General features: G+C 37.5%; 1 protein-coding gene across 8 annotated transcripts in view; it reads right to left on the bottom strand.

Annotated features, from left to right (window-relative positions):
• Positions 1–25,657, bottom strand: part of SOX6 (SRY-box transcription factor 6) — a 373,677-nt gene that overhangs the window by 96,974 nt on the left and 251,046 nt on the right. For 7 of the 8 annotated variants that reach the window (XM_048307281.1, XM_048307282.1, XM_048307278.1 and 4 more), the window contains one exon: positions 2,841–2,964. In XM_048307281.1, coding sequence (XP_048163238.1) covers positions 2,841–2,964 — 124 coding nt within the window. The remainder of the gene's footprint in view (positions 1–2,840; positions 2,965–25,657) is intronic. The other variant, XM_048307277.1, reaches the window with a different exon arrangement.

Genomic DNA, 25,657 nt, shown 5'->3' with positions numbered 1-25,657 from the left:
CTTGAGTTTTCTGTTCATAATGATTTGCTGAGCTCAGAAGTTCATGAGCAGCAAGACGTGTACTGGAAGGGCCTCAGAACCTAATAAATTTTCTTCTCTTCTACAGGACCTTCAGTTGAGGGTATGAATTAGTGTATTTTGTTAAAGAATACCATTTTATTCCTGCAAGGCCTGGTGTTTGTGTGCAAATTTGCAACAGGATTCAGTAACTGCTACCTTGGCATTGAACTAAACAGCCATGATATTGTTTCCCAATTTAGCCCAGGAAGACATTTCTGCATGGACACATAATCACACCCCTGCTTGTACATCAAGGCAGGACTTCTCATCTTGGTTGTCCTGTCACTGTCCTGTCACTAACACTGATGCACTGCTCCCACTTTGGGGCCGGCTTATATCTAGCCCATTTTGCAGGCAAAGCAAATTAAGTGACTGCACACACAATATTTGACATTCCCTAAATGACACAGTCAGTTTCAAAAGTACTTAGTCCCCACTGCTCCTATTATTGAAATGCCTCTCACTGTGTTTTCTGAATGTCAAGGGAAACTGGCAGGGTCAAAACTCAGTCTTGCCAACATCGAACTGCAGTGAAATGAAATAGAAGATAAACAGGCAACCTAAAAGAAAATTTTAAGTGTCTGAAGGGTTAATCTATCTCCTGTCTTCCCTCAGAGGTACGAGCAAGTCTAAACTGACAGTTCTGCAGGCAAAAGTTTCATTTCTCACAAAAGTAGAGGAGTACAGGTAGTAGCAGTCGAGTTCATAAATATTCCTCAGAAATGACTTTGAAGAACCCTCTCTATGAAAGAGTATAGCTTAATCTCCAGTTTCATTAATTCCTTAACTACCGTGCCAAGAGTGCCAAAAATAGGAATTAATCAATACCAAGTGTAGTTACAGCACTTTTTTTTATCATGATGTGTCTCTGACAGAAGCTACTGACCTGCCCGGCTACCTTTGCCACACATACAGTAGAATTTAATAGCTATATTAAAGATATAAATATTATAATTTCTTTAAATCCACTGATGGTAATAAGATTATTGTAACTTCTGGTCTTTACTAACATCTTCTGGAATTACACCACTAACATACCAGCCAATGGCTTCACTGTGTAGCAAGATATCTAGGCCTAGGTTTCTTCTTGCATTTCATTCTTCTAACTTTTGTTACACATCTCTCTTTCTCCATTCTGGAAAGTAAGAAAATGCCCTAAGACCACATCAGCTCCTGTTAGGAGGCCAATAGGATCAAGTTAGAGAGGTACCTTGAGGAACTCTTTGGAATAAGTGCAGAAATTTGGTCATGTTCAGGAAAACATACTGGTACTCTTCTTCCTAAGTCCTTTTTGTACCAAGAAGTCTACAGAGCCAAAATTAAAACAACATGATTGAACATAACGCCTTTCAGGGGGCAGCACAACCAACAGCTTAGTCACTAACAGTCACTACTCAGAAAACATCTCAGATTAAAATTGGAAAAGCAAGGAAAGCATGTGCTTTCTCCTGTCTGTGAGAACTAAGATATAGCCAGGGTTTTGTAGGCAATTTCCAAAACTGGCAACCCTTTGTCTTTGGCCCCTAGTTGTTGTGAGGTAGTGACATGTGTGAATAATCCTCATCCTGTGCCATCTAGAGCTATCTGCCTTTCAGAACACCAGTAACTGCTTCCAGCATACAGTGCACCAGTTTGTCAAATCGGAAAACAACTTTAGGATTTTAAAATCTGAAAATAAGATAATTAGACAAAGAATCTGTGTTTAAAGGGGAACGTCTCTGGACTAAAGAGACAGAAGGGAGTGGGACAAACGGAAATACTTGCTGAAATCCTGCTTGGCCTCACTTCATCCAATATTAAGTAAACTTGCTAGAAAAGATTCTAGGTTCAACCTGGCTTTTAATTAGCATGCTGTTTACATCATCTATTATGAGGCTTTACTTTGGATTTGACCCCGTTCCTGTTGCAGTCAACAGCAAAAGCACCACTAACATCAGTGGGAATAGGATCAATGCTTTACTTTGTACGTTTCATATTTAATGAATAAAAAAAATAAACTGGTATTTATGTCTTGTAGTTATTAGTTATCAGGTTAATATGCTAAAGGCAGCTTGACAGAGAATGCTATTAATGAGCAAAATAAGGTTGCTGCTTCTGGACTGAGGTCACTTACAAAGAATGTACAAATGAAAATAAGGTTGACTTTTATTTACTTAACTATCTTCCTACATTGAATTCCTTTGGCAAAGTGTCTTTAAACATTTAAAGCCCTGTTTACAAGGAGGCTCTGAAAGTAGCTTCAAACCATTATATCCCTAATTGAATTCCCCAAGAGTCCTGTAAACTCAGAGGAAAAAAAGAAAGAAATCATAACATTTGCTAAATCATCTCGAAACATATTTCACTGCAAGGTTATGTGACCTGTTAAGAGTCTGAATGATGACTGGAACTGAACTACTGAAACCTTTTATTAACTAGATTGAAATCAAACAAAAGAGTAAGAATTTTGACACAAAACACAAATATACTGAGGATACCAGAATTAATTAAAGACATGTAGCTTTTGTACAGGGCAGACAAGATGCAAATTGCTAGGTAAGTGGGCCACTATATTTAAAGCAAATGACTTTGTGGAAATGAAGTTTAAAAAAATCATGATGTTCAATAACCAATAGTCCATCCACCTCCTTCAACCCAGAAATTTTTTTCCAAGTGGAGTTGTGAAAGCTGATTTCCAACCAGCTATGCCTGTTGTGTATCATCTGTATGAGACAGATCACACGAGAAGCTCCCATTAATGTCTTAAAATGTGCATTAGCCTCATATCCCTGTGAGCTTACCTGGCTTGTAAGTTATTCCTGGGGGGAAGAGGAATCCCTGCTGTGCTGCAGCAGCCGCTGCCAGTGTCCGCTGGTCGTGTGGAAAAATTGGGATCATGAGCGGAGGCATGTGACCCTGAACCTGCTAAACAGAAGAGAGCCTCTGATCAGAAATAGCACAAATTTGTCTTGACAGGTATTTCTCCAGCACTGATAGTGTTCTTGCGTTCACACAGTCCCACAGAACCTTTGCCTTAATGCAATCCCTGCCAAATTCACATTATCACATCAAAGACCTCACAAACATTGTTTTCCCTCAGTGTCAAAGGTGTAACAGTCTCAGTGAACTGCACATTTCCCTACTTCTTCCTGGCTCTCTATCACTTTTTTTTTTAATATTCCCTGTTCTGGCACAAGGTAAAAAAGGTACAAAACATACCAAGTTTTTTTTTAGAAGTAGTGTGGTATGTGTTTCTATTAATTTTTCACAAGTTTTCTCATCATTGGTCACAGACAGCACAGTGACAAGCATTTAGAAGCAACCTAACGCTGCAGTATCTACTTTGATGTTCAAATTTTAGTAACCTTAGGGTAATTTTAATTCTGAGATCTTACAACAGGGTATTGTTCACATAAATACCAACAGCTCAGGTATGTTATTTCAAAATCTCACCACTGTACTAAAGAGTCTTCTAGTCAACACCACAACTCTTAAGATTTAAGGCTCCAACATCTTGGCTCCTAAATAAACTAACATACTCTGCCACACATACCTCACTATAAGATATAAATTGCTTGTCTGTCTTAGCAGTTTTATAGCTTTATGCACTATCATGAAGCTTGGTAATCATAGAGCTGCATTCAGAGACCATTTCAGAACAAAACCTCCTATATCAAATTTAATTTGACTGTAATAGATGTATAAAAAAACCACAAACTTCCACAAGGAAAAAAATTCTTCACCTTATACTAGCATTTGTAGTCAACAGATAGAGAATTATGTGATAGCATGATGCCTGTTAAATCCACATAGTAATTTCCTTAAGTTACAGTACCTGTGTTTCAGAGACTGTGGCTAAGATCTCAAAGAGTTTTTATCTATCATTCCTCAACCCCAGAAGTACCCAAGGGTTTGACTATGATTTTTCTGATTAGCAGTTAAGCAAACATATAATGCTTTATACATCAAAGCTGGTAAATGTAGGAAAAAATTGGGGGTTTAGGCAGAAAAAAAATAATTTTCCCTCATCCTACCATAAATTGGTGGAATTAAATACTATTAAAAACCTAAAGTACACTTCAAGCAATTTTTCGCATTTAATTCCTAAAAAACTTTTTTGGTCAAATCCCATATGTTGACCTATGACATTGTTTAAATAGCACTAAATTTTCTTGTCATATCCCCATTACTTTCACAACCATTGATGCAGTGCAGAAATGCTACTGTGTGTATCTATGAGGGTTAATTTACCAACAACTCTTCTCTTGGGAAAGCCCTAAGATGGAGGTTAATAAAGGTCAAGCAAAAAATAAACACTTTACAGTATTTTTTGAATCCATTCCTCAGGAAAATCAACTTATAATAAAAAGGTCTTTGTGCAATTACTGCTATGGCACTGGGGCGTGAAGGAAACTAGCTTTACGCAGCTATTTCTCTCATTTTAGCTGAGGTAAGCCTGGCTGTGTGTTTTAGGTTATGCATTAAACTTGGTCAGACTGTAGTTGATCCCCATGTGCCCAGAACAGGCATTTAGCTCTGATAAAATGATTCTGGTTTTGCTGCATGGCGTTTCTATACATTGGTTCTACAGGAGTACAGCAAAGGAAAACCATAGGCTTTGTCTGATAGAAGCAACTGTACGGGAAGAGATTCAGTGCAATACAACTTGCAAAAATTTGCAGTAGTTCCTAATTAACATCTATTCAAATGGAGCCAAAATCTTAAGAAATATCCCCCACATAAAGTATTTACATGGGGCTGCAAAGGTGCAAGACTCCAACACAATCTCACAAGACACAGAAGAGATCAGAGTGCTATGGTTTAAGTGAAGGTGCAAACATACCCACAGCAATATTTCACTCTGTTGTGTCATAAAGATAATTTGAAACATATCACAACCAAATCCTATGATACATTCCTGTAGATTTTGATCTACTCAGCCATATAGATTTTGTTTAAAGTCTCAAATAAAAGCACTTCTGTGAGTGTGGGGAATTACCATTTCAGGTTCTGGCTATCTGCTATTCTTCCTACTGAATTCAGGAGCAGGTCTTCAGTCTGTATAATCAACATAACTTTGACTAAAGGTTACATTTAGGCTGTAAGTTTGGATTTACAATTAAGAGACTTTTACAGACTGAAAAAAGTTCATGCTGAATGGCCACCATTCCCTACCACAGGTCTTCCCTCTGGCACATATGAAATAGTATTCTTATGTAAGTGTTGGTTTCACACAGAATTATTATACACATGGGTGTCCATTTTGAGCACAGGTCAATTGAAAAGCATGAATAAGCACTGAAAAGGAAGAGAATGTAAAAGTACCACTGATCACAGAATTATTAAATATATAAAATGAATGCAAAAAATCCAGTTAACTCCTTAATTTTTGACAATTTCTATTCCTCAGAGTTTTATTATTATGAAAGTGATGGGTTTGATTTTACTGAGGGGGGAGGAATTGGGAGGAGGGGTTGATTGGTGTACTTCATAAAATCGGCTACATGCCCAGAAATTTTAATTGCTGAGATGTTCCTCAGGTCTTTCTGAAAACCAAGACGGGAGCAGATGCCCAAGAAACACTCTGACTCTGTCTCTTCCCATTCGTAAAAATAGCGTATTGTTGGATTGGCACTTTCCCCTTTTGTCTCCTCTGTGCTGTCGTTGATGATGCCATTTTTTGCCATCTGCCCCAGAGCTTCATTAAAGATACATGAATGGACTAACTGGGCTGCTATCTTGTGAGGAACAGGTGCTATTGTTTGTCCCCAAAGACTTGCACTAAAGATCTCACTCAGAATACTTGAGAAAGAGCATCTGCAGCAGTCAGTCAGAGAGTAACTTGGCAGAGCCCATGCTATGGGCTAATATGCAGAGACACTCAGGGGGACTCATTTTCTCTTTCATGAAGTTGGATTTTTTGGGGGGTTTTTTTGGAGGGGTTTTTTGGAGGGGTTGGGTTGTTTGGTTTTTGTTTTTTGTTTTTTTTTATGGGTAGCGTATGTTTGATTTTGAACAATTCTGCCAGTCTATATTTTTAACTGATTATATAAACCCTGGAGGAAACCTGAATATATTCTCTCCACAATTCAGTTCTGTTACACCAAGTAAATTCAACTCTTATCTAAAGCTACCTCATAAAATTAATCTTTGTTTCTATAGAGCAAGTTCAGGTTTAACTGTGTTAAACACAGAAATCTGCCGAGATTAGGGAACACTTGAAAGGTAGTGTACCATTCCTTTAATATCCCATCACAACTCTGACGGCCCTTGGGAACTGATTACAGCACTTCCTTGCCTGAGATCTAAGTCAGGAAGCAACTTTAGAGCAAATCAGCCCTGATTAGTTCAAGAAGCAACTTCCAATTTGATTCTCCCTGAAATAATAAAAGCTGGTGGCCTGTTTGATAAGCTGGGCAAATCTGCAGTGCTTTGTCCCACAGTCCTGTGAGTGATAATGTCAGAAGTTGGCTGAACAATCCTCCTTGTTAAAGAATCATTGATAGTTAGTGTTGTGCATGGAAAATGTAAGCCAAAGTGATACGTTGTGCAAAAATAATGCTTTGAATTAAAACGATCTGCCTCTTTTGGATAAAGAGCACAGCATATTTAGTGAGACTGAGAAGGAAGAAGAGTTATGTCTTTAAAAACCAAAGCTGCCTCTACAACAACTAACATTGCAAGTAGAGAATAAAAGCATTCAGAGAAAAGGGTGGCAGCACTGCAAGCAAAGACGCAGCTCACACATTTCTGCTTAGCTGTGAGGATCACAGGTTTTGAGAGCAGAAGTAATCCCACCCTATAATGGGAGATGAATTCCTCTCCCTTTAGAAGATCAAACTTTGCAAGTTGCCTCTCTCTGCACAATCTACTTCAGTAAAAAGTGCCATCTTTTTGAGAGAAAGCACAACCTTTATATATTTTATCCCTTCTTTAAAGCTTTTTTTCTTTTTTCTTACATCCAGCACTAGTATAAAGCAATGTAAGTGGCTAAATATCCTCTAATTGCCTACAATAATTCAGCATGGCTATTTAAAACCATTGCCATCCCCTTCTTCAACCAATTAAATCTCTGGACCCTGTTCTCAAACTGTGGAAATCTTGAGATTGGTTTTGAATCTAACAGACTACTCCAACACAAGTTAGCTGAGAAACCAATCTTTGAATTTTGAATTGACTTTTTTTCTTTAGTACAGGATGAACAGAACCTTTTGTTGTTGTGAAGTTGCAGCCTCTGTGGGAACCTAAGTTGCTCACAGGGAGCTTTGGACTTTTCATAGTTTAAATTTTAATTTCTACCTAAGACTTTTTAACTTCCTGAGTAATTGGTACACGCAGACTACTTTAACCTAAGTCCTCACTGAGCTTTGAATTTCCATAGTAAAACTGCGTTGGAAATTTTCTAGTCTCTCATTTAGAAACTACATTGTAATAGATTTCCAGGTAATGGCAGTATAACTTGTAAGGATGGGCATTTTCAGACTGCTCAAAATATATGATAGAACATAGTGGCCGTAACTGATAGCTCAACAGGTTATATTTTAGGTTGATTCATTTTAAAATAAGTCTTAATGGCACTGAGAGAAGTGTTTGTGCTCCCAGAACTACTAGTGCAAGATTTTAAATATCCTGTATATGATATGTATTTACATCAGCTGCATTTTAAATAGTCTCTATGCAATACGTGGCACTGTTACTTTGATATCACAGTTAGATTTTTGTTTATTTCAATAACTACTGTTGGGCTTTGTTGTTTTTTGTAAGAGAAGAAATATCAGAAGCTTTAATAATTTAAATTTTATTTTGACTAAGTCAATTGGGGGGTGCTGCAAGAACACAAACATGTTGCATAAAGAAGTAGGGACTTCTTTTATGAAAACTTCATATGTGAAAGTCAAAGGAACTTTGTAAATGTTTAAAAGCCACTACATGCTAAGATTTCTGCAGGCTTGAGCTTAAATCTCCTCCCCAACTCTGTCAACATCATAATGAACTCATGCCATCACTGAGCCCCATCATGGTCCCAGAAATTATCTATTTAGAATAGCTGCAGAAGGATTGTACTATAATTTTTTTTTTGGAAGTATCTTTGGTTACAGTTGAATGGTGTGGCTGTTTTATTTGTGCTGTTCTGGTGAAGCAAAGTGACCATAAGGCTGGGTTAGCTGTCCAGTTCAGTCATGAAGGATCTGGCTACTTTGTGTGCAAGTGTGGCTCAGCCTTTTGCTTTGGGCTCAGAAATGTAACTGATAAAGTCCCCAGGCTTTGAATTAATGGCCATCAATGCCCAACATTCCCTAATGTAAAGAAAATATGTGAGAGTGGACCCAAACAATTAAGTGAGAAATCTCCTCTAGTGAATAATCCCAGGGAAGCACCTGTGACTCTGCATGAGGAGGAAAGGCAATAGGAGAAAGATGGTCTCCAGCAGACCCAAAGTGATCCCCCAGTCACTGTGTCATAGCTAGGACACTGGAAATCATGTCAATATAGCTCCCACATTGAAAATCATTCAGCGTCTACTTTCTGCTCCTGCTAACAATACAGAACCACTGGAGATCTCTCTGTATAGGGGTGTATATTATGTTCTAATTTATCTGCTGCCTAATTATCTACAGTCTAATTGAAAAATGTTTCCTCTCAGTGAAGGTACGAGAGCCACAAAGAAAATGTCTGCCAATGGGATCCCAGGGGAAGTGTTGGCAAATAGACTCTAAAGAAGATACCATAGACTAACAAAGTGAGAATATTTCAGACTGGAAATACTATGGAAAAAATATGTAGCCCACTATTGACTTTGTAAAGGGACATAACTGCTATTTTCTTTCTTTTCCCCTATCATTTTTTTCCATTTGTCCAAAGCATCAGCATGATTTGGAGATTTAAGTCTATGGCAGTGACCACAACATTAATGTGAAAATTGCAACCATGACCATACAGTAAAACAGAGAATTCTTATTTTTTATTATGTTTTTTCCTCACCACTTTGAAACTTTAAATGAAATAAACTTAAATTCCATTCCCATTACTTGGGAAATCAAGAAGGAAGCAACAGAAAAATACTGCCAACATCACTGAAAACAGAATAGTTTCAAACACTAGATATAATTTCATTCCTATTAGCTTCTCATTATGTTGCCCTGTTTTTATCTAGCTCCTTAACTATCTGGAAATATAGAATTCAACTAAAGATGATCTCATGAAGTTAGGAGTATGATAAATGGTAATTAAATCTATTTAAATTGTCTGTATTTTAAGAAACTCTCACTAGGAGGGATGGAGAACATCTCTGCTATAGAGAAATAAATAAAACATGTTATGCAAAAGTGAATTTATAGTTCATTTGGAATTAGAGATCTACCACCTTTTCAATCCATACAAATGCATAATCTTGTCAATTAAATATTATTGTTAAGGTCTAGTAGTATGTTAAAATCACTTTAAAGTGCAACTAAGGAAAATTCATGTGTGTTTATTACTCCTTAAGGGTCTATTAGTGGGTATTTTATTCAGATTTGTGTTGTAAAATCTGCATAAACTCAGCATATTGTTATCCCCATGTGTGCATTTGTTTGGTTAAAGCATAACAGCAAATCTCTATTACTGCAACTTCTGGAAAAGTCAAGAGAACTAAAACAGTCCTAATTTTAATCAGATACAAACAGTTATCTCTACAGAAGTGAAGAGTTGACTATTATGCAAATTGTCACAGTTAGTGGTCACCAAGCCATCACAGAAGACTGAGCAAGTCAATTATTTGAGATGTTTCCGAAGACTAGTGAAGATGTATGTTTCTCATTTGCACCTTGTCTTATTCATGCCAAAATAAGAAAAATATTGCAGCCTAATGATACTTGTTGATATTTTTTATACACGAAAGCTCCATTACTTCAGCTCAAATCTAAATATAAATTATTTTAGAAATCCCTTATTAGCTATGTTTTTATGGTGATATCAAAATGTGCAAGATTTTTGGAGTACATTGAAATTTCCTGTTTGTGGAAATATTTAGAGCAAGAGATGCTTTAAAATTTGTGTTTGCTACTGGTGTTTTTGAGCAGTTTCTCCGCACACATTTTTCGAGACAGAGTTCTTTTTTTTTTAATACTAACCATCACTAGTTATTAACATGAAACTAATTTCCTCAATGTACAGTATAAAAAAGCCATGTCAGACCACAAAACTGATGGTTACTAAAGGAATAATTGTCTTTCACTTTAAAGAGAAGCTCCAGCAGAGGTAGGAATAAAAAAAAAAGTCTTTCAATGCCTCCGATCAAAAATCCTTCTGCACTGTAGAGGTAAATAAAGGTGCAACAAAATAGAACATATTTAAACAAATACAGAATATAACTGAAACTGGGGAGGGCACCAATGAAAACATAGGAGTTCTGGCATTTTCTTCACTGTGGGAAGAATTTTGTCCTGAGCAGCATACTGTTTTTAAAGCTTTCTATATTTTCACTGATGTTCCAAGATTTGTAACTACATTATAATATCACTACATAAGGACTTAGATCTACTACATACAAGTATTAATTAATTCAAGCTCAAAGACCCATTCAGGAGAGAGTATTACACCTACAGTTTACACAGGAGGACTCTCAAAGAGGCCCAGATTTCTTTTCCAGTGGCAGAAGTAATGATGCATGGTGGAGATGAACCAATTCCATTCAATCTGCTGCTTGCAACTTTTACATCTCACCACACAGTTGTACCGAGAGCCACCCGAGGTGCAGAGCTATGGCTAACAAGGCACATGCTCTGCTGGAAAATCAGGAGGCAGTTTTGAGCAGACCCATGCCAGCACTTCACAGTTTAGCCCTCCAACACTCTCATAATGGCAGGATACAAGGGCAGAGGTGAGGCACAGGTGTGAAAGGAGATGCCTTTCCCATCCCACCCAGTCCTGTGGCTGGTTTCTACTGTTATTTATTATAAAGAAGAATTAATTCAAAGAGAAGGAGAGGCAAGTGTTGCTATTTTTCCTCAAGCCTAAATGCATAATATTCAAGAGACTAGGTCAAAGGAGTTATTCATATCCAGTGAGAATATTCCTGCTCCTGTATATTTTTGAAAGATATTTAATGCAGAATAGTAACCTAGATAACTTCCAGAAATCATATGATGTTTATGGAGTGTTTAGATCGAAACACAAAGGGTTATCAAAGGCAATTATGTGGAGAACTAGCTTAATGCAGAAAACTTCTGAGTCTAGAGATCAAAGTCAAATCAGAATACTGATTGCATGCAAAAATTAATTTGTTCCATCTCTTCCTAGGATTCCTCAGATTTTGACATGATCTGACCATCTTTACTCAGAAAAGGATCCAAGGTGTGTTTGCACAGTATGACTGAGGTGATTGCCACTGCTGGTACATGGTAATTATTGCAAATTTGGGAGCAAGCATCAGAGTTTGTAAACTTCCAGCGACATTCATACAGCCTGCGTGCTTCCTACACCAACTGTCTCGCTCAGGTCGATTTTATGGGCTTCTCAACCTTCTACAGCATTTACGATTTATCTACAAAACATTGTGAAAGAACAAAATCATTAGAAAGGTAAAATAAGGCAGAAAATCAGGAAATGTTTAAAATGAGCACTGGGTATTCCTTATCCAACTTTAGGTATTAAAATTCCAGCAACAGCTATAGCTCAGATATAAAACCACACTGCTGTGCTGCCTTTTCTGCAGAGGATCCTGACACTCGAGCAGGAATGCCAATCTTCCCATTTTCTGGCTTTCCCCAATTTGTCAGAACTCCAGCGTCACTTAGGGCGCGCTTTCGGCTCGCGAACAGACCCTCGCCGTGAATCCTATGATCGCACTCAGGTTAGAGCGACGCCGCCTCCCAAGCCGGGGTAAAATTCCTTCGGCTCCCCATGGCAGCCGGCGGGAGCCCGCAGCACAGAGCGGAGCCGCAAGTCCCGTTCTCCCGTTCTCCCGTTCTCCCGACGCCGCCGCCGAGGGCCGGCTCCTCCGCAGCCCCGGCGCGCTGGATGGGGCTGGTGCGATCAATGCGGGCTCAGAGCCGCGCAGCGCTCCGGGGCAATAACAATGGCCCTTTGTCCAGCTGTGGCCGCTTCCCCCGCTGCAGCCAGGCCTTATCTGCTCAGGAAATGCCTGCTTTAACTGACAGGTAGGAGATTAAATCTACAGCTGCCGAAACACAATCTCCGCTCTGTTAGATAGGCTTTCATTGAAAAGCACTACAAACACATAATTTGTTTATGTTGTACCAGCAATCTTTGACAAAGCAGACTGTCTAGCTGAGACAAATGTGGTTAAACCCATTTATTGTATTATTTCTGCTACACAGAACAAGCTCTTAAAACGTAGAAACTACACAAGGCACAAAGCTCTAGCTGTCTCAAGAAACCAAGAATAGATGACTTCTTGTTACACTAGCCCCCTTTACACAGCATAACATGTGCCCTCCTGGAAAACATCCACTGTGATTTCTTTCTTTTCTTTTTCACTCTCCCCTCCACACTAACCCGCCCCCTTTTTTTTTTCTTTTAAAGGGGATGGTTCAATGATGTTTATGTTCCAGGTTTTAAAGTTTCTTTTGTTTTCTCTAGCATCAATAGCTATAAAACAACTAAGTCAGTCAAAGGATGCCTTTAGTTTTAAGAAACAAGGGGATATTTTTGAGAGACTAGTTCTCAAAGAAAGAATCATTTTCCAGACACACTGTCTGGTCTTCCTGACTTAATGCATGCTCAAACCAAAGTTTTGCCTGACTAATGAATGCTGGACTGACACCCCCCACCCCTTCTCTCTCTGTTTTTTAATCATCAATCACCTATTTCTCAAAACATTACTTCATTTTTGTTACACCTTCTGCCTTATTTTAAAATAATATTGCTGGCTGTTTATTTCAAATGAAAGGCACAGGGAACTGATGAATTAAGTGTTTATAAATCTGAGTTTTCAGATTGAAAACAACCTTTTCCATAATGCAAAGGCTTTATAAGTAAAACCTGTCCTTTAGCCCTAGTTTCTTCTGGCCATATATTACTCCTAGTAAACTCTGCTACAAGAACTAAATGAGTGCTATATACTGAATATGAGAAGGGCAGTGTTTGCCTCTCAGAAGGAGAAGCCTCAGAAGCTCTTACTCCAGGGGAGCAGGACTGGTCCCAAGAACACGATGGCCCACAGCATTCTTGTCTTTCTGTATTTAAGGCTCCATTCTCTGCTGATCTGCATATGCACCCCAGTTAATGTTACTGGGAGTTCTGTACACACACAGATGTGCTCAGCGACTGGCATACTAAAACATCCCTTCACTCTAGTGAAATTCAATAAATGAGCTTTCCCAGTGTTATTAATACAGATGCTCAATAAGGAAGATCTTGTAAAGCACCAAATTGTTGCTCTAATGGTTAATCATAATTAAAAGGAAAAGAAATAGGAAGAGTAGTCAACACCTTAATCTTTTACCATTTGCTTTACTTCTATAACCTTCCTGCCTCTCCTGGGGCATTCTTTTCCATACCCTTTTGCAACATGTTGGTTTCCATATTATTTTATTTAACCTTAATCATGGCATTCATCTCTGGGTTTGAGAGGAAGCTGTAACGGAGCTACCCTACAAGCTGCCACTCAGAACATTCCGTTTGGCATAAAATTAAAAAAGTACGCAATAAACTGGCTGAATCCATAGGGAATCCCTCAAACAGCATGGATAATGAGGGGAATCCATAACAGACATAAACAAACCCAGAAAGATGTCTGGGGCCAACATCATTATGTAAGATATATGCCCAAGATGTATGGGCATATGTTTGAATGTTCAAACTAAGCCTGTATTAGATTGATTGAATCTCAGCATGGGGTTCAGTTAATAAACAAACCTTGACTTCAGAAAATATTTGGAGCTGAAATCATGTATTATAGCCAGGCACCTACTACATGTGGCACTAAGATGCCCTCCTACCTTAAAGCTTTCTTAAAGCAGGATGGTAAAGGAAATGAGAGATCCGCACTACCAGAGGAACAGATACAATTTTCAGATTAAGTGGCACCACTCTAAAGGCAGTTGTTATCCACAGACTGTATTTCAGTCTGTGCACCAGGGGCATATGAATAGAATTCACATTAAAAATTAGAGACCGTTTTGAATCTTTGGGCTTTGATTCACACTTCCCATGTTTTTAAAACATGTTACTCATATTCTCATAAAGGATACAACAATAATGCTAGCAAATCTTCTTGGTAATTATCAATTTCACTGTAGAATAGCTTTTTTGCTATGCTTGGCTTGTTAAAAAAATGCATTTTGCTCACCTCGGGGTACACCATTAGCTTGCATATTTGCTCTTTTCCTTTTTTCCAGGTTTTGTTTAAATATTCTTCTTAAACCTGTATATTAATCACTGCTCAGAGGGCGAAAGAATTTGCAGGAGCAGCTGAAGTGCTACTTTTTTCCCAAAGTAGGAACTAGTTAGTGCTGACACTTTTTACTCATTGGAAGATGCATGAAAGAGAGATAGAGAAAGAAAAAAAATTGAGAGTAAGGATGAGGGCTGACTTGATGGTAGAGAGGCCAACAGATCAGTCTAACAAACATAATAAAACCTTGCAAAACTGTGAGCTGCAATGGCATGTCCTCGTGACAGCCAGATCCAGAAAGTTACCCTTGTTGTAATTTTGATCATTGAGTCAGGTAATAAGGAAACAAGAGAAGGAACTGTGCAAAGATGCCCACCCAAATAGACTTCCAAAATCAGAGCAGAAGACAAAAAGCTTCTTTTAATAGTTCTGTTCCAGTTCTTACATCTGGGTTTACCTGTAGACTACTGTGCTCCATTTTGAATCTGTGTTTTGGTGTTAAGCTACAGAGGAAACAACTGCAAAATATTTCAGAGTGTGTACCTGTAGCACCTTAGTTCTCCAGCACCATGTCCACAGGTGAACCATGTTTATGTACACTGAAGATGACTTTAGGGAAATTTTTTTTCTCCTAAAAAGTGCACTGTGGAAGTATGTGTGTAGCATGTGCCATGATAAAGTCACACATCTTAACAAGCAGAAGCTTTCCTATTAGACATTTTCTTAAAATGAAAGTGAATATCTCTTTCTCTCTGTATATGGATTCATAAGTGTATAGCTATGTTTATATATTTCATGTCAAAAATATAAAAGCAGATTCTATATATACACATGAGTACCTATAGAATAGATTCTATATATATATCTATAACACATTTCTATACATATTTTTTTTTACAAATAATCTTAAATATGCATATATATATATATATATACATGTATGTATGTAAAACATGCTTTCCTTTTGTTTCCCAAATCCCTCTCTCGGGATTTCTGTGTTCTAAGATCCATTTGTCTATCCAATTCGCCTGCCGTACTCCTGGATAGTCTCCATTTAAATTACTTCCTGGGACACATAAAACCTGTGTTTCTGCAAAGCTTACTCTGGGCAGAGCATCTTTATCAGGAGATGCACTTTGAGCATGATACATCTAACAAGCTTGCTGCTGAGTGAAGAAGTCAGCAAGCCAGCTGGGCTAATCATAGTTACTTGAGTAACAAAAAGAAAATCTTTCTAAAATCATTCTATCACTCACATCTATTATCGCTGGATTTCTTTCTGTCTCTTCTATTTATCAAATAATTTTTTTTCTCCTTCCCTTAATCTCTTCACTCCTCACCTTCAGTCTCTTTACAAAACTCTTAGCATTAACTCTCACTTTGTCTCTTTTGGGGGGTAGGTTTTGTGTATGCAAGGTAGCTATCCAGCAGTAAATTCTCCTTTTTAGGCCAGTGATACCAAGAAAGCAGCGCCCAAATGTTATCAATAAATTTCCATTATAAGGAAGGAGACCATACTGAAGTACATTTGGCTTTCTTGTCTTTAGGATGGTCATTGTCATGAATTCAGGAAAAGCTTAGACATAAAAGTAGCACCACATCAAGGAAATGAGGACACCTATGAACATGTGGTTTTTAAGATAGACACATGCAGCTGAAACAAATTAAATTTGTGCTTTTTTAAAACCCTCCTACTGCATTCAAGCATCTTCAGAGTAAACAATTCTCTTACCCAAACTCCCTGTTTTGTTACCAGATGTTTTTCTCCACTGTCTTTTCATGTAAATAAGACTTTTCAGCATTTAATTTTCTATTTCAGTTTAGGTACTCCTTTGAAAATACTTTTTAGGTTGTTGGGGTTTGGAGGTTGTTGTTTTTTTCTCACTGTAAATCAGTCTAACTCCAAAACTGCAACAGAAGAAAATACAAGAAAATAGGATACCACTGTAGGATTTCTGAGATGTGAGGGCAAATGGGCTGAACAGGATTAATGGGAGGTGCACAGACCAGCTAATCCATGTGCTTATTTTTGACCACACTCATATTGCCTTTTTAAGGGACATGAAGGGGAGAGGTGGGGTAATGTATTTTAAGGAAAACAGAGGAAGGGGTTTTGCTTACTGTTTGTCAGTAATGTGTAGAAATTATTTAATGCTTAGACCCAGAAATGCCCATCCATGCTTTTTAGAATAGATCTGTGATATTATTCCTATATGTCTGCTTTATTTTGCAGCTGAATAGAGCAATACCCACTGCATTTCCACCCTGCATTTCTACGTGCATCCCTGGTATAGCTGCCCCACAGGTGGCTGGTGCACATGGGACTGTGCTGTTTGTGGCTCTGTTACAAACAGCAGTGTACACCCAACTCATCTCAGTATTCACATTGTATTTTTTCAGTGTACATCTCGATTCTCCCTCCTGGAAGTCTGGACCATGTTCAAATCACTCATTCGTTTTCCATACTCACTGTCTGACTGCCTTTTGCTGTTACTACTCACTGCTATAACCTCTGTGCTATGCATAATAAAAATCTTTCCCATCTGAGTTGTCTGCCATGGTTACTGGAAATCTGCTGTATGCAGCATTCCCAAGAGCAGGAAATGGAAGGTACCTTTACTGCAATTGGATAAATATCACCTTTTCTTTAAAAGGGACGTTTACCCGCACTGAAACCACATCTAATGGTGACTGCTAAGCTACCCCCACCTCTGCAATAGAATTCCTGTTAATTTGCATTTTACTCCTTCTGGTGTTGACATAATAACTGGAGTATATGCTCCTTTTCACTTTTCATCCCTTGCATTAAGAAAAAAAGACAATTTCTCTAACATTTCACAAAATTTCTCCAGAAAATATAGCTAGGGTAAAAACTATCTTATCACTGCCTACTTATGATGCTTTTTAACTGAGTTTGCATGTTAATTTATTGCATGCTTTGTTTGTAAATGTGCTTCTGAAATAAATGAAGCATTTACAAATATGATTAATCTACAGATTCAGAAGCACGCAATAAAGAAACAAATTGCTGAGTGCCCTTGTCCTTTTACACAGAAGCTAAAATACAACTTTCAAATGTCTAAGACTGCCTAGCTTTATTTTTTCTTTCAATAAAGTTGTTTAAAATGGAAGTTTTCAGCAACCAAATTTTTACTAAGTTCCTGGTTCCAGTTTCATTTATACTAGTGTAACTCAGAAGCAACTGCAACATATGCTGTAAACCAACACCAGTGTAAACACTGTGTAGATGAGGTCAAAATAAGGCTGTTATTGTATGACTTTTAGAGTGCTCATGTAGATTAATATTCTCACCCCTTAACAGCTTTAGACACATCAGCATGAACACAGAAATGCAACAAGTTGAAAATTCAAAGTACATTTACTAGTGTATTTTATGCCACTCACATTTTCAGTCAGACCACCCAGAGCAAAGAAAAGAAAAAGCCACAACAAAAAAAAAAGCCCTCTGCATTGTTTGCAATAATATGGAAGGAAATTGAGTGTATATTCTCTTCTTCCTGTATTTTCCAGCTAGATTAAGCTGTTGTCTTCACAATTGCCTCCCAGCTGCTGTGACTTGTGAAAACAACAGACCCTGCTCTGTTGTCTGCAGAAAGCCTGGATTGTTATGAGTAACTTTATTGCAGGCACATGAGTGTGTTAAGACTTTAAAACACGCTCAAATGTCATGTGCACACCCAGTGACGGGCAAGAATAATTATGAAAAAACAAGAATTCTATGTCTACGAAACAGTGTCAGACAAAATGGGCCATTCATTGTGTTCCTTTGGGAATGCTTGGACTCTCCAGCCAGAAAACAAAAAAGGCACTTTTTTCCTGCCGTAGGCTGAATACTTAGCTTTGCCATCTGAGCCCTAAGAAAACATGGGCCCCCTCTCTAACTACTGGCTGGCCCGCACACAGTAAAAAGTATTAATGTCCCCCTTTTTTCCAGCAGTTCCCTCTGTGTAGGCTGCGGCCAATGTAAAGTCAATGCAAAGACAAAACAGTTTGCCTAACATTAGTAAAAAAAACATAACTCTTGTGCAGTCTGAAAATCCCTCTGACACACAGAGGTTTTATTCTAAGGCATATCCCCTCTATCCTTCGGCGAGTTACCGTAGCTACTGTTAATGCTTTTAGCAGGTAATAACCGCTGCCTGCTGCTCCCCTTCGAGCTTTCCAGAAGTCTATGGATGAATCAAATTGTGTGCAATTGTTAAACACTATCATCTAATTGCCTCTTTTGCTACTGTCTGTTTGCACATTTGGTCTTCCTAAACAGAATGCTTCTGCCCCTGGAAGGATTCACAGAAACGGAAACATAACATGGCTTAGATCAACATCAGGTCATTTTGATATCAATTTTTTTTCCTCACAGGTGGACTAACTCCAGTCTCATCTGAAGAATGATAAATTATAAGCAAACGAAAAGCTTTTTGTGCTCTTTCTAATAATAATTTCTGTGACAGACACAATTTGTCTAATGTATATTTTTAAGCTATGGAATCACATTTGTCAATATTTTTTGATCTAGCATCTACTCAGCATATTCAACTAAGTGTTGGTACATCTTTAAAAGAGGTGACCATACCAATTCAGTACTACATTGGAGCAATGTTTTACAGAAATAGAAACAACCCACAGTGCCTTGGAAAATCCTTGTGTGCTATCCATAAAAAAAGAATTATTTTTTATGAATTTGGCCCAGTTTCTGGATATGGATTTTCAGGTTATTATTTAAGACACTTAGCATGGATTCTACCTTGCCATGCTCAAAGCAGGCCAGGAAATGAGAAAACAATGGAACCATAATTCTGAAGGGCTCTAGTGCATCTGTATGTTTGTAAGGAGTGACAGAAGGAAAAATGAAGGGCAAATTGCAACTCCCACAATTTTCTGGGTTGCTATTTTCTTCACTAAACCCTCTTACTCTAGATAACATAAGTAGATTACATCTACAGCATTAAATGGGTTTGGAAAGGATATAGTGGTTTAACATTAAATTCTTCCCTTCTTCAGGGCATGAACTGTCCTTCCTTATTTGTACAGTGTATAAGCAGCACCTACCAGAATATGACAGTGATCCTGACTGGGGTCTCAACCAACTGTGCAAATATTAGTACTTGTAATATTATAATAGGAGACCATTATGGTTAATATTGGGTTATGCTGAGATATCCCAGGGGGGTGCATCAAAGATGAATGTGCACAGGTAAATTGTCTTGTCCTTTTGTAGAATCTAAAGGAGAAGGGCTTCAGACCACTTCTTGTCACTCCTAATATGAAAGTACAGGCTTAGCCTCAAACATGTATTTAAATCAGAAATATACAGTACTATGAAATGAACCATCAGGCCATCCATGAATTTGTTTTAACAATCCAACAACATCACCATTTCTCATTCATCCACTTAGCTTAATTTTCCTACCATCACTTTCATTGCTGAGGTTGTCTCTATTAAGCCATTTTTTGTGCATCATTAACTTTTAACCAGGCATCCATAGCTTTATTGTTTAAATTGCGTATGACTTTATTTAACGTCAGCATTTCTTCTAGCTGCTGACATGAAGTCACATTTTATAACTAATTAAATTGATCCCTGGGAAGCAGAAGCCACTAAACGGAATTATTCGTATCCAAGTGTCAATATATTAAATCAAAGGGCTAATGAGTAGGGTCACTGCTTCTTTTATCTGAAAGCTACTGCAGAATAGAATTCATACCAACCTCTACTTTCTGCTTTAACAGTCAATTTTATTTTAACCAAAGGTAACTAATTAATAAATTTTGATATAGCTGTAAATAATACATTTAAGCCTGTTTTTACCACTTGCACACGTGTTAAGCTCAATCTTTTAGGAAGAAAAAAATGCTTTGTTGATATAAACTGTCTAAAAGCATATTTTTTGAACTCCCGTGTGTAAGGAGCATTACTTCGAGGTCATAAGAAGCTTCCAAAATGACTTAAAAGGTGTTCTGTAAGTAAACAGTTTTGAGAACTTTTCAGTTTTCAGCCATTTCTATTATAGGCGTAAATCAAGATGAAAATTTGCCTCTTGGAACTGACAATACCGCCTAACGAAAGTGATTAAGAAATGACTAAATTTGTCATGTCAGCTTTTCCTTTAGCTCTTGCAGCTGCTGAGTAATATTTTGGATGCTTTCACTATTTACATCTGGACACTACTTTTAAAATTCATCACCTAATAATTCATAGCACTCACAGATTTTGTCATAGTTCAGCTTTCTTTGACAAAAGGCATGTAGATGGTTCAAGAGCTATCTTTACTGAAGTTGTCTTCAACCAATCTGTTTACATCCAGATTGTTTAAAAAGACATTCTGAAAACCTCCCATGCCTCAAAACCACGTTTTAGCGCCTACTTGTTTTGCTTGAGAACCAATCAATTTCTCTTATTTTATAACCTTTGAAGAGTTCACCTGTGTGGAAACAGCAAGTGCACTTTGACTCTCTACTAATATTTATAAGCTATTTATTAGCTATAATTAGGCTTGAAGTCAAAGGGCATTAAAAAGAAAGGAAAAAGTCAAACAAAACCAGGCTGGGTGCCATTGCCATATTTGTTTGAGTGGGGAAGCAAAGATGGGTGACAATACACCGTCTTGTAGCAGCCTAAACAACTAAATTTTTGATACAGCCTCCCATATGCATAAGGAGATCAGAAAAGTTTCTCTCATTCATTCATCCTTTTCCCTACAGCAAATAGGACCCTGAAAGGAATGTGACTGAGGCACCACCAGCTCCCCAATCTACATCTATGGCTGCACCCCTTACACAAAACAAACGAAGAAATTATAAACTGGTTTCAAATAAATACCTGACCAACCATTGAGAGCAAGGCTGTGATTGTTCACTTGAAACTAATGGTTATTTTAACACATAATGGTGAATTAAAAATAGGATGGCAGCAAAGTCCTCCTAAAGCTCAGGTGTTTTGCCACTAAGATCAAATGCAACACAAGGAACACAGATCTTTTTTAAAAATGCATGTTCTTGTACCAGCACATCATTTGCTTTTTCAAACAGTAAATTAGGGGTTTTCGGCTGCACAGTGGTTGCCTTATAAAACAACTTTAAATAGTCACTTTTATCCATTTATAAATGGATATACTTTGGAGGGTCAAGTATGTGCTGTTGTTCCACACCACAAATGTTTTCTTTCGTTTCCAATGGTTAAATGTCATGAGAGCGCTTGACCCCACTACAGAACATCATTCAGTGTCTGGGGGAAACCACAAATATGGCTGTACCTGTGGCTGGCATGAGATCATTTAAAAATAAAAGATCATTTCAAAAGTGGATTTTGTAATGGTGAGACATTTGCACCTACAAATATTTATTAAATATGGACTGCCTCAATATATATATTCTGTAGTCTTTATTCTTCTCTAATGTAAGGGTTTTTTTCAAATATATAAAACACTTGGAGCTATAGAGACTCTGTCTCATGGTTAGATTAATGGGATACATGACTGGTCGTTGAATATATCGAGAATTTTTTTTTTTTCTCAGATGGCTCAGGAAAAAAATATCTTTTGATGAAAATGGGAAAGTTCTACACAAGTATTCATGTCTTTGGTAGAAATAAAGACTAATGCCCTTAAAGGGAGACATAAAACACAATGGTGCTACAACTCTGTCAGCCACAGTTTCTGTGCAAACACAGAGGGAATTTCGTGTAAAGAATGTTTCAGAATTGTGTTGCAGACTTATGTTGCTGCCTGAGTTCACTGAAAACAAATTGCAGGCATGATGCTGGAGATGCACTGGAAATAAGTGCTTTAAGATAGACAACTGTAACAAAATCCATTCATAGTATTCCAAAAATCAGGCTGTAACTGCTGCACCATTGGCATTTAAAAATGGGACAACAGAGTTGAAACAAAAAGAGAAGTTTGATTCAGGAAAGGTTCAAGTTCTCGTCAGTTACAACGGCAACTGTTGGAAAACATGTGGGTAACAGAGGAGGAGGAGAAGAAAGTATTGTTTTCCAAAGGCAAATGGTTCACTGCACATCATCCAGTTAATGTTGTCCAACCAATATTATAGTTAAATCACAGAGAAATCTGTTTCTTCAGCTAGGCTACCTAGCAAAGATCTTGATGATATATTTGAGGCTCAGTACTGCCCATGAGAAAACAAAACATGTGAACAATGTAAAATCAACCACTAAATATTTAGTAGTGGCCAAATAGTATTGCTGGGAAACTTATCTGTCATCACATTCAAAAATTGGTTTAGCTTACGGGTTTGGAGAGTTCTGCAAAACCTAAAAAAGAATGGCCCTTACTACAGATATTTCCAAATTCTTTTACATGCTTTCACCAATGATTGTAAAATGATCTAATTAATTTATTTAAACTCTGATAATTTTTCTTTTATTTTTAGAAATTAGTAAGCTGGAAGATGTGATTAAGAAAGAAATTTAATTTCTCATGGTTTAAAACAAAATCACTCCTTTTTATCTGATCTCTTCAGTTTCTGGAGGAAAAATGTATAAATACTAGTGCCAAATAACTTACATTATGGGTGTCAGTATTAGAAAAAGTTATTCAGGATTCATAAGGGAGTTGGAGATAGACACATAAAATCCAGTTAACACACCACCAGTTGGGTTTTGGGGAGAAAAGTGGGAAGGGAGGGTTTGCAGATGTTAAATGCAAGCACAGACATTAATAACCATTAAAATGGAAAAAGAATTGCTCACTAACATGTTAATGCCAATACTTTAAAAGAATTTTTCCCCTAGTTTTTGCCAGTGATTTCACTGTTATGCCATTGCTGTTACTATACTCCAGTGGAAAGTTATTTGTTGATATCCCCTTAGGTCATTCCAAGTTGTATGGAGCCTACAGCAATTAGCTGCTCGTGTTTCTGTCAGTTTTCTGGTACTAGACCTTCCTTTTCATGACATTTTTTTCCCCCTGTTCTTTGCATTAGATGCTTGTGGTTCTCTTGCTCTGAGCTATACAGATAACAATCAAGCTGAAATGCTCAAGACCAATACAGTGTTCTCTGTACTCCAGAGCTAGCACAACAATTTCAGAAAGCATCTAATATACTGCATGAAGAAAGGCAGAGAAAATGTGGTAAGAAAGATGAACTATTTATGGACATTTTTATGGTTTATCTTGGCAAATTTTTGCTTATGATTTTCTCTAAATGAGAGCTCTTGGATGCCTACATATACAGACACAACTAGCCTACACGCAAATTTCCAAACTGATGCTACATTCAAAATTGTTGAAGCAAAAGGACAGACTATCTTTATCTCTTCACTCCTTTGGAATTTGTATTTTAAATTCTGCCTATCTATATATTTGTGTGCATCTATTACCTTTTCTCCACAACTTTAATAAACACAGTATTTTATGATTAGTTAAAAATGAACAAACTTTTGGGATCCACATGTTTTTGGTGCAATGAAGTGGGGGTTCAAATTTTTAACCCAAACACTTTGGTGCCTCATTTGCAGGTGTACTTTGGGATTATATGTCTAAATGTTTTCCACTTCATCTGAAAAGAAGTTGTTGGAATTAATTGCTCCTGCCACAAGCTGTGCCCAGGAAGTTGGTAGAGTAAAACCAGGCTAGTCTGAGGAGTATCAGGACATTAAAATACGTCAGTAAGATGCTCAAGATATTTTATGAAATTTAGGAAGCAATAATCACATTGGATTTCTGTGGCAAGTTGAATATACATCTTTCTGAAATATACATAACAGTTATCATACATGAAATTTCTTTTCATCCATTCCCTGAGCAAAAAGAAGGATAATTAAAAAGCGGAGCTCTAGGAAACTAGGATGATTTCATTTTTCAAGGATTTGTACAACCACTTCTTTATTTTTGTGTTGAATTACTCAAAGTGAAGCAACAGCTAGCTGATCCAAAGGCAGAAGTCATGCCAGGCTCACACAAAAATCACTTTCTGGACATTTAAACACATTCTAGTTAAGTTTGAAGCATGTAAATTAATCTTGATAAGGGTGAAATTAAAATAATTCCAGTAACAGATTAGTATTACTGGTTGAAAGAGTAGTAGTGATAAAATATTTCTCAGCTACTACAGAAAATCATAGGAAAGAACTGAAGGCTTAGACACACTCACTAACAGACACAATTTGGGATTTTGCTAGTGCTAACAGGCATGCAAACAATTTTTCCAGGCCACTTTCCAAAAGCCTCTGAGAATACAGCCTTAAGTGAGTATAGTTTTTCATGAAGGATAACAAACAGACAGCCTAAGAGCTGGAAAACTTATATGCAGGTACAGAGTAAAAATACTATCACTAGTGGGAAAAAAAAAAAGAAAAAAACAAAGAAAAGAATGGATCAGTGATAGTAAAACTTAAATGAAGTGATGATATTTCATCTTTGTCTTTATCTGTCTCTGTAGCATATGGATTTTGTACTTTGCATGAATCACAATGAAGCATCAAATGCAAAAGTCAAGTTCACTCTACACTTAAAAAGAATTCACAAAAATTACTCTCTTTCTGGTGACTGCTCCCATTCAAAGGCCTGAATGAACAGGCTTTATAAATATGGGGTACTCATGGAAGCCTGCACAGCCAAGTATGCCTGCAACCAGATATTTCCTATGTGAATAACTAGACAGGGAATTTTCAAAGGCTTGTAGTAAGCAGTTTCAGCAGCAAATTCTCTCAGCCCTTAGTCACATGTTCCTTAAAAGGAAATCATTAGCAATCTAAAAACTCCCTTTCTTTAGTGTTTTCCATTGTTTGCTCAGTGTACTGAGACACACCAGAAGTGATATTAACCTATGCCTGAAACAGCAACCAAGTTTATACTCTCCTAGAAAATACCATGCATATCCACTGAAGATATATTATGCACCTAGCATGTTCCCCAGTTCATATCTCCCATGTTACTCAGTCCCTACTTAATAGATAATAAAGCCACATTCTAAAATATTTTTAAGTGGTCTTCTGAGCCAAGCACTCAGACTCAGGTTATCTGCGTTCAATTCCCAGCTCCACCCAGGCTTCCTGTGAGACCCTGAGCAACTCACTTAAGTGTCTGAGTTTCTTGCCTGTAAAAGAGGATAAATAAAATTTCCTTTTTATAACCCTTCTTTTGAGTCTTATCTAGCAAGATTTTGCAGTTCTTTAGGGAGAGGAACATCTCTTGCTTCTTAGAAGCAATAGTGACTGAAGAGTCTAAGATAATCCATACCATGACAAAACATGCAAGACATTTGAACAGGATTGACTCTACTCCAGTGCCATTCCAA

The sequence above is a fragment of the Corvus hawaiiensis genome, chromosome 6, assembly GCF_020740725.1.
Source record: "Corvus hawaiiensis isolate bCorHaw1 chromosome 6, bCorHaw1.pri.cur, whole genome shotgun sequence".
NCBI lineage: Eukaryota > Metazoa > Chordata > Aves > Passeriformes > Corvidae > Corvus > Corvus hawaiiensis.
This window is presented reverse-complemented; position numbering and strand designations above follow the sequence as displayed.